This window comes from Heteronotia binoei, chromosome 7 (genome assembly GCF_032191835.1).
Source record: "Heteronotia binoei isolate CCM8104 ecotype False Entrance Well chromosome 7, APGP_CSIRO_Hbin_v1, whole genome shotgun sequence".
NCBI classification, from domain to species: Eukaryota; Metazoa; Chordata; class Lepidosauria; order Squamata; family Gekkonidae; genus Heteronotia; species Heteronotia binoei.
This window is the reverse complement of record NC_083229.1, coordinates 58048362-58057783: the sequence shown is the minus strand read 5'-3', so window position 1 is coordinate 58057783 and position 9422 is coordinate 58048362. Positions and strand designations below refer to the sequence as shown.

Below are 9422 nucleotides of genomic sequence, written 5' to 3'. Positions count from 1 at the left end.
TTTTTGCTGATCCCCTTCTTAAATTCAATTCACATCCCAGGCCCCCTCCCAAGCATGGCCTCCAAATCTCCACTAATTTCCCAAGTCAGAGTTGGCAACGCTCATTAGCAGCCACTCCAGAAAACAAATTAGTGAAGGTGGTAGCATTTGCTTCATATCTTATGCTTATCTTACAAGAACATTCCAGTTGCAGTTAAATGAACAGATGATGGAATGCACTTTTTAATCAGGAGGAATGCAATACCTGTTAAGTACTGTTTCAAAGGCACAGTTAAACTATTGCTTAACCTAGATGGGACTATTTTTATTTATTTATTTTATCATAGATTATTCATGAGTCAGGAAAGACTAAAGGTTAAGAGAAAGAAGGTAATACATTTTCCCCCGTGTAGCTATGATATGAAGTGTTTCTTTGCATTGCATGCCAATCTCTGCTTGGGGCTCACTACAATAATTAAGGCAATCCTATAATATGAATACTAAAGAGGGGTTCTTTATTCTGCTTAGAGACATTAGGGATCTAAATACGGAATTTGACTTCAGGAAGCTGCACTACATAACTCAGGAAATGCTCTTCTTAATTTTTATTATAAACCCTGGATATACAGAACAGCCTCTTATTAAACCACAAATATTATTAATTGTAATGCACCGCAATTCACCATACCAATGAATATTTCATCATCAAAGGTCTTCCTAGGCATTCTCCTTCTTTAGTGACCTCCCATTCAAGTAGATCTGATGAGATCAGACTAGCCTGGGCCATCCAGACGAGGACTTCTTCCAGACATACCGCAATAAATAAAATCATGGTGCAGCAACCTAAAATCCTTTATTGCTCCCATTGGGGTATCCAGCAACATTAAGTCCTCCTTCATAGGCTATGCATACTCAGAAGTAACTTATGTGGCAGCTTGGAGTACATATAGCATCTATGTTCATGGGGACTGGGACTACTCAGTGGTTGCGGAGGAAGAACAGAAGTTGTTGACTTAAGGCACAAGAGCAGCAATTCTTTTCACTGATTCGCTGAGCAGTAAACAATAAGCATAGGAAAGAATAGGCATAGTCCTCACTTGCCACTTAAACAGTATGGATACCCTATTTCCCAGACACTGTGTGCAGGCTTCTGCATCCTGCCTCTACTCAAATACTACCAGTATTGTGATTTATTTCAGACCAGGCTTCCAAAGTGAGAAAGCAAACTGAGTTGTATGTGACCATCCTGAGCCAAGAAGGCAATAGTGCGTAATACTGTTCCATCCTAAACCGAGATACATCCCTCTAAACCCATCAACTTCAATTGATTTGGTGGTGGAAAGTGCTGTCAAATTGCAACCAGTTTATCGCTACCCTGTAAGGTTTTAAAGGCAAGAGACAACAGAGGTGGTTTGCTATTGCCTGCCAAGGTGTCACAACCCTTCATTTGTGGCCTGTAATCCAAATACCAACCCTCCTTTGCTTCCAAGATCTTATGAGACCAGGCTAGCCAAATTGGGGCTTAATGGATTTAGAAGGCTGTAACCCTCACGACCTGAGCTGGGTTCAGGTAGCTGGCTCAAGGTTGACTCAGCCTTCCATCCTTCCAAGGTTGGTAAAATGAGTACCCAGCTTGCTGGGGGAAAAGTGTAGATGACTGGGGAAAGCAATGGCAAACCACCCCATAGAAAGTCTGCCATGAAAACGTCGTGATGCGATGTCACCCCAGAGCCAGAAACAACTGGTGCTTGCACCTTTTAACTCTGCCTAGCATTGCACTGTAATATACAAAAGCCCATTTAACTGAGCTACTCAATCAGAGGCCCTAGTACAGTTCCTTTGAACTAGCAAATTGAAAGCCTTCTATTCTGGTTGAAAGTATCAACTGTACAATGCGTGCATAAAACGTTTAATTGACAAAATGCAATACCATCTTGTGGTAATAAGCAGTATTGCTTTACAAATGAAACCAAATTGAAACAGTGAAAACACGTTGAAAACAGTTTTAAAATTGATCCTGAGCTGCAACTGTGTATTTAAAAACCAAATTTAATTTAACTGGCAATATTTTGCCTTATTTCAGAATGTGTAGTGTAGGGGATATTGGAATTCAGTTGTGGGTGCGGGGGGAGGGGAGAGGCGTAATTATCCTCTTTTAACTTGACTTTTTTTCCAGACTTTCAAAAGAAATGGAGGAAATATTTAATTGTGTAATACCATCTGGTAGTAACTGACAGCATTCCACAAAGGGCCGAGCTCAAAAGCACACTAAAACGGAATCTTCATTTTCTGTGGGAAGGAACTACGCTAAATGGGTATTATATGTGCCAACAAAGTTGGCATCTGGATTGGTTCAAGCACATTCAGAAGTTCCTTTCTTTCCTTCATGCAGTCAGTGAAACTCCTTCGTGAATTCACCGAAGTAACACAGAACCACCTACCTACGTCGAATAAACTTAGCATTCCGTTATTGTTTTGAGTCCAGCACTTCATTATTGCTTCACTTATCGCCTACCTTTCAGTTTAGGGGTCACGCAGAGACTACAAATCCCATCATGCAGGGCGCCAAACCTTTCACTCCGTCGCAGTCCCCATGCCGGAAAGACTACATCCTCCAACATTCACTGTTGTATTGTAATAATTATTTGTTAGAATCCAGTCTATCTGGAACCTATCGACCGTATAATTCCAAGTGGGTGGTTGTGTCAGTCTGTAGCCGCATAATAAAATACGAGCCAGGCGGCACCTGCAAGATCAACGTAATATATCCCAGCATAAATTTTTGTGAGTCAGAGCGCTCTTCATCGGACGCACTGAAGTGAACACTGACTCACCAAAGTTCAATCTGGAAGAAATTGTATCAGTCTTTATGGTGTCATAGGACTCCCGTTTTATTTTTTCCCTGTATAAAATCATATTTCTTCTGTGGCATGAAAGACGCAAGCCTAAACGTCCGTTGCAAAAATAGAAGCCACCAGTAGCAACTATAGAGAGCCGCCCCCTTCCAACTTTACGGTGAGAGCTCTATTACTTTTGAATTGGAAGGTAGAGCGGCCAAGCAGTCACATGTTATACCGGAAGTGCCTAGAAAAACCAGGAAAGAGGGCGAAGTCAGTTGCTTCTAGAGCGGAACTGATCTATTTGAGCCTTCCGGGGGCCGGCGTGGTAGACTTCTCTCCACGTGGAGGAGAGAGGTTCGGCGTGCAGAGTAGGGCTGGAAATGGCTACACTGTACGTGGAGGATTTGCTGGCGCGCGCCGAGGAGCGCGAGGCCGAGACGCTACGCAGCGTGACGGTACACAAGGAGCTGGACCTGGAGTTCGATGCGGGCAACCTGCTGGTGGTGGATAAGAACCCTGTGTCGCGCGCCCTGGCGCGTGAAGGTAAGGCTCGCGAGGACCTGCTGAGAGCCTTGGCCCGCGACAACACGCAGCTCCTGGTGGGCCAGCTGTGGGCTCTGCCAGCGGAGCGGGCCGAAGGAGGGGCGGGGCCGGTGGTGGTCAAGCTGCCCGAGCCTTCGACCCGCCTGCCCCGGGAAAAGCCGCTGCCCAAGCCCCGGCCGCTCACTCGGTGGGAGCAGTTCGCCCGGCTCAAAGGGATCCGCCCGACACGCAAGAAGCGCGGCACGCTTGTCTGGGACGAGGCGGCGAAGGAATGGCGGCGCCGCTGGGGTTACCGCCGCGCCGGGACTGACCCTAAACGCGACTGGGCTCTGGAGGTGCCCGAGACGGCCGACCCGCTGGAAGACCAGTTTGCCAAGCGGCGCCAGGAGAAGCGCGAGAGAGTGGCGCGCAACGAGCTCAACCGCCTGCGCAACCTGGCGCGCGCCCACCGCGCAGCCGCCCCGCAGCTGCACCCCACCGGCCACCAAGACCGGGTTGAGCTGCGGCGCGTCACCGCCGTCGCCCGCCTCGCCACTGCCTCCCGCGGCCGCTTCCAGCCTCGCCTGCCCAAGGAACCGCCCGTAGCGAAGAACCCCGGAGGTGGGAAGAAGCGCCACTTCGCACCGGTGCTAGGAGATTTGGAAGGGGAGAAGAAGCGGCAGCTGGAACTGGTCCGGAACCTGAACGCCAAAAAGTCGCCTTTGGACCTGACCCGCGCAGTCAACAAGCAGCTCCGGCAGGAAGACGCCGAGGCTGCGGCTGCCAAGGGCAAGAAGCGCGGCCAGCGCGGCAAGAGGGGCCGGCGGCAGCAGCAAAGACCCGGCAGCAGCAAGAGCAAGAAAAGCGGAGGAGCCACCCGGAGAGGGAGCCAGGGGGGACCTGGACGCATGGGAGGCAAGAGGAAGAAAAAATGAGCCGTGGGTTGGGTGGGGGAGACTGAATGGGCCCCAGTGATAGCCTCCTGCTGCCGGTGAGATGCTTGCCTGCAAAGCCTCAGCTGCTGATTCCTGGCACATGGCCAAAAGAGAATGTGGCCTTCAGCTATGACCGCTTTCCCCTATTGTTGGACTGGGGCTTTAGAGACAGACTTCCTGGGATTTAGTAAAAAGGGAAGAAGCTCCTGCCCCTCAACAGTCAGTAATTTCCATAACTGGAGGGGGCTTGATCACCTGGTGAGGAGTGCTGTGTTTTCCTAGGACACATACCAGTGCTAGTGTGAAGCAGGTAATGCATGTTATAAAAAGGTTGATGGAGCTCCAGTTCAGTTAACATTTTTTAGATTTTACTGTGATTTGGACTGATGTTTATCTTGCATCCAAAGAAGTAAAGCCATTGCAAGGGGTATAGAGTTGATATGTTCGAAAGCTTCTATTTCATACAGAATAAAAAGAAACAAATATACTACCTTAATATGTGTTTGGTTTTAATGAGATCTGAAGTAAAAGCCCTTTGAAGATATGTGTAATATGCCTATAGAGTGCTGCTTTCATACATCAGTTGCAAACTGGTGTTAGATATAATATGAAACTTTATTCACAGCTGCGACTTTAAAGACTTGACTAAAGACAGACATGAATCCAAGTTTCAGGTAAAGGTTGACATTTTATATGCTGAACCTAAAAACACAAAAAAGTATATATCTCTCTTAAATTGAATAGACTGCTAAAATAATTTCCTAATTTGAAAGTATATATTGTTGGGAAACCCAATGATAACACTTTTAAGACTGTAACCTAGAAAAGAGCTGACAGTCATCAATCTTCCAGTGGAAAGTGATGGCCCACTTCTCACCACAGCCTGATTATTACTATGACTTTTATTCTGCACAGATCCCACAAGCAAGTGGGTCACTGAATCCAATCCTGTTTATTCTAGAGAAATCCTCAGTTTGTGGGACTTGGATGTCTCAGCAGAGACAGCTGTTTTGACTTTCTATGGAATGTGGGAGTGATCTTTGCCAGTCTGTCAGTTTTATTCAAAGAAGCATTGTGGAAGCTTTTTAAAATGAAAGTGGATTGTTCCAATGACAGATTTTGCTATGGGGTCTAGTACATTTAATTATGTGAGAGGAAGACTGCTGTCCTGTTATACAGACTGGGCATTAAATCTTCCCTGAACCGAATTGAAAAGCCAAGTCTATTCCATGCACTTGAAGTAGCTTCCTTTGCAAAACCTAACACTCACTACCTGCAAGTTTTACATATGTTTAAAAAGGTAAAGGTAATCCCCTGTGCAAGCATCAGGCATTTCTGACTCTGGGATGATATTGCTTTCACAACGTTTTCATGGCAGACTTTTTATGGGGTGGTTTGCCATCGCCTTCCCCAGTCATCTACACTTGACCTCCAGCAAGCTGGGTACTCATTTTATCAACCTCGGAAGGATGGACGGCTGAGTCAACCTTGAGCCGGCTACCAGAACCCAGCTTCCGCCGGGATCAAAGTCAGGTCGTGAACAGAGCTTAGGACTGCAGTACTGCAGCTTTACCACTCTGCACCATGGAGATCTACATATGTTTAGTATTGTCTATTTTTTTGTGCTCAATTGCATAATACACACTATTTGAAATTTACTTGATATTTTGAGTGACAAAGTTTGCGACAAGGGGAAACTTGGTGAAACTATGGTGTGTATTTGGTTATAGAGCAGTTTTGTTCTGTTTCCATGTTTTCTAGAAAACATTTTTCATGGTGTATCTATTTGAACATCTTTTGAAAAGACATCTGTAAAGGTAATTAGTGGTTGCATAGCCTTATTGAGATTACCAGGGCTTTTTTTGAGCAGGAACACAATTCCAGCTGGCTTGTTGTCAGAGGGTGTGGCCTAATATGCAAATGAATTCCTGCTGTGCTTTTTCTACAGAAAAGCCCTATGTGAAACAATGGTGCCATCAGGGGTGTGGCCTAATATGCAAATGAGTTCCTGCTGGGCCTTTCCTACCAAAAATGTCCTGGAGATTACCTTCTGCAGATGGTTCTGCCTCTGAATTCCATATTGATCCTTAGAAAAGTTACAACTCTAGTATTTCAAGCTCAGATGTAATATGAACCCTAATCAGCTTTGTTTTTTTAACCTGTGAGGGTATTTGCTTTCTACCTATATTACATCCAGGGCTTTTTTTGAGCAGGAACGCAGTTCCGGCTGGCTTGATGTTAGGGGGTGTAGCCTAATATGTAAATGAATTCCTGCTGGGCTTTTTCTACCAAAAAAGCCCTGATTACATCTATTTATTTAAACATACCCTGTCTTTCCTCATGGTTCAACAATAGTTATTTTCAATTAAAAGCTGAATAAAAACAAATCCTAGATCTTTCCCTCACCCTTTAAAGATGCCTGCCATTCAGGCCCCTCCTCCTCAAAGCCCTGGTAAAGAAGCAAGCTTGCAGTACCTTCTGAAGATGTCCAGTGACCCCCCCCCCCAATTCTTAAGAGAGCCCACCCAATAGAGCAGGAGTCACAGTGGTAAAGGCCCAGGCCCTGATCAGTACCAGACAGGCTGCCCTAACTGGTGGGATGGCCAGCAGATGTCTGGCTGAAGGCTGTAGTTGGCGACATGAATATGCCGAAGGATGCAGTCAAATATGTCTGGTTCCACTTGGGCTGCTTCAGCAGAGGACCAAGTAGCTCTCATTAATCATGTGAGTCCACAGTCAGTCAGGCTCCTGAGCAATTGGCTGTCATCTGCTTCCTTTCCCCTACATGCTTCCTTCTGCATAAAAGCTTGCTTTGCAAGGCTTGTTCAATAGCACAGGAGCTACAGAGCAAAACCTATTTTCTCCATTGGCTGAGGCTCCTCAGGGAGGAAGAGGGGAGGAATAGCTTACTTTGCCAGGCTCTGAATTGCACAACAGAGCTACTGAACCAAGCCTCTCTTCCTTCTACTGGCTGAGGCTCCCCTCCCCCAGTGCCCTGGGGAAGGAGGGGAAAAGCCACAGCTTCCTTTGCCTAGTTCCTTGGATCCCATGAGAGAAATACAAAGAAAGCATATTTAAAGCAATTAAAGCATGTTTTCAGTTTTTTAAAAACAATATTTAATGGTGTTTGTGCCCTTTATAAAGTTATATCTCTGCTACCCAATCTTAAATAGGTACGCACATGGCTCGGGCCCAACCCAACATGGCCTGGCCCAGCAAGGTCTCATGTCAGATTAGGCCCTCATAGCAAATGAGTTCAACACCCCTGCTCTAGCTCATGTGGTTGTGAAAATATCAGATGTGTGCCTTTCTAGTTGATCTAGTTGAGGTTTACAAGATAATGCATGGGATGGAGAAAGTAGAGAAAGAAGTACTTTTCTCCCTTTCTCACAATACAAGAACTCGTGGGCATTTGATGAAATTGCTGAGCAGACAGGTTAAAACGGATAAAAGGAAGTACTTCTTCACCCAAAGGGTGATTAACATGTGGAATTCACTGCCACAGGAGGTGGTGGCGGCCACAAGTGTAGCCACCTTCAAGAGGGGTGTAGATAAAAATATGGAGCACAGGTCCATCAGTGGCTATTAGCCACAGTGGGTGTGTATATATAAAAATTTTTGCCACTGTGTGACACAGAGTGTTGGACTGGATGGGCCGTTGGCCTGATCCAACATGGCTTCTCTTATGTTCTTATCCAAGCTAGTCCAGTCACATCAGATTAGAAACTTAGCAAGGTAGCAATGCAGAGACAGGCAATGATAAACCTCCATCTGTTTCACCGCTGCTTTTCTAGTCGGTGTTTTTTTTATCAAAAGGAGGAGAATGGGAAGATGGAGACAAACTTTTAAAATTTTAATTACTGAAATTTTGTAAACAGTTGCTAACACAATTTCCTTAAATTGAGATTTTAAAAAAGTTTTTTCAATCCCGGTGGAAGCTGGGTTCAGGTAGCCAGCTCAAGGTTGACTCAGCCTTTCATCCTTCAGAGGTCGGTAAAATGAGTACCCAGCTTTCTGGGGGTCAAGTGTAGATGACTGGGGAAGGTAATGGCAAACCACCCCATAAAAAGTTTGCCATGAAGACGTCATGATGCAACTTCACCCCAGAATTGGAAATGATTGGTGCTTGTACAGGGGACTTTAACTGTAGAAAACTTGCACAAAATATCAATTCCAGCAAGCCAGATATGTTCCAGGTAATGTGGGTTATTTGTTTCAAATATTTGGTAAAATTTCTCTAAAATAGAAAAGGGAGGGGGAATTTCATTCTCTCCATCTTTTTGCCCAATCAACTGCTTTGCCCTCCGCTACTCTTTCTACTTTTCCACACAGTGGATTAGACCATTCTTAGATATTTGATATATGCCAGGGCACCAGAGCCAGATCCTTGCATCTATTAAATATCCACACCCAAAGTTATTCCTACTTATGTGCCTGAACACAAGAACTTAAGACAAGGCCCAAAGTCTTTCATTTTCCCCATATGTAGGAGGTGGATACTGTCAGAGTCTTTGCCAAAGTTTTTTTTCTGTGTTCTGTATTTCAGTCACTCTGCCCCAGCACCCATGCTTTGGCTTGCATAGAGAAGCACTGTGGAGAAAGGAGGGAGAGTACTTTTGTCCAGGGTTCAGCTTTTCCATAAGTGAATCTGGGGGCAGAAATATATTGAACTGTCTTTCAATCTGTCTTCAAAGAATGTCCATTAAGTCAAGTGTGACCACGGCAATAAAAGATGGCTCAAAGTTTTGACATTTCTTAAATAAGCCAGCAAACTGTTTTGTGTGTGTTCAATGCCAAGTTTGTGCAAATATTCAAGAATGCTAAAGGAGCTTTTGATTTAGTGCATCAGAATTACTGACTTGAGCTTTTCTGCACATAGCAAAATCTTGACAATTATTTTCTGACATCTTTCAGCAAATAGGCCATTTTGAGGATTATAATTTTTCATGTCTCCATATAAACAGTTGAGAAATAAAGTTTTAAAAACTTGACCTAATAGAAGTTACTGAATGACCAATGGAATAAACAGCCTGAATTAACCAATTACAAAATTTGCCTGGTCTTGAAAACTTGCTCTGTTAAGCATTTAAAACCTGAGCAGTGAAAAACTGCAATGAACTAACTTTCCAAAAGATCTGGGAATGTA

At 44.8% G+C, this 9422-nt stretch overlaps 1 protein-coding gene across 1 annotated transcript; it reads left to right on the top strand.

Moving 5' to 3' along the window:
• The first annotated feature begins 3105 nt into the window (after positions 1-3105).
• On the top strand, positions 3106-4772 carry RRS1 (ribosome biogenesis regulator 1 homolog). Its single transcript, XM_060243683.1, has one exon. It carries the CDS (start codon positions 3200-3202, stop codon positions 4274-4276), a length of 1077 nt encoding a protein of 358 aa, XP_060099666.1. The 5' UTR covers positions 3106-3199; the 3' UTR covers positions 4277-4772.
• Positions 4773-9422: the final 4650 nt, after the last annotated feature.

Coding starts and splice junctions, on each gene's coding strand:
- RRS1 (XM_060243683.1), top strand. CDS start 3,200: ATGGCTACACTGTACGTGGAGGATTTGCTGGCGCGCGCCGAGGAGCGC.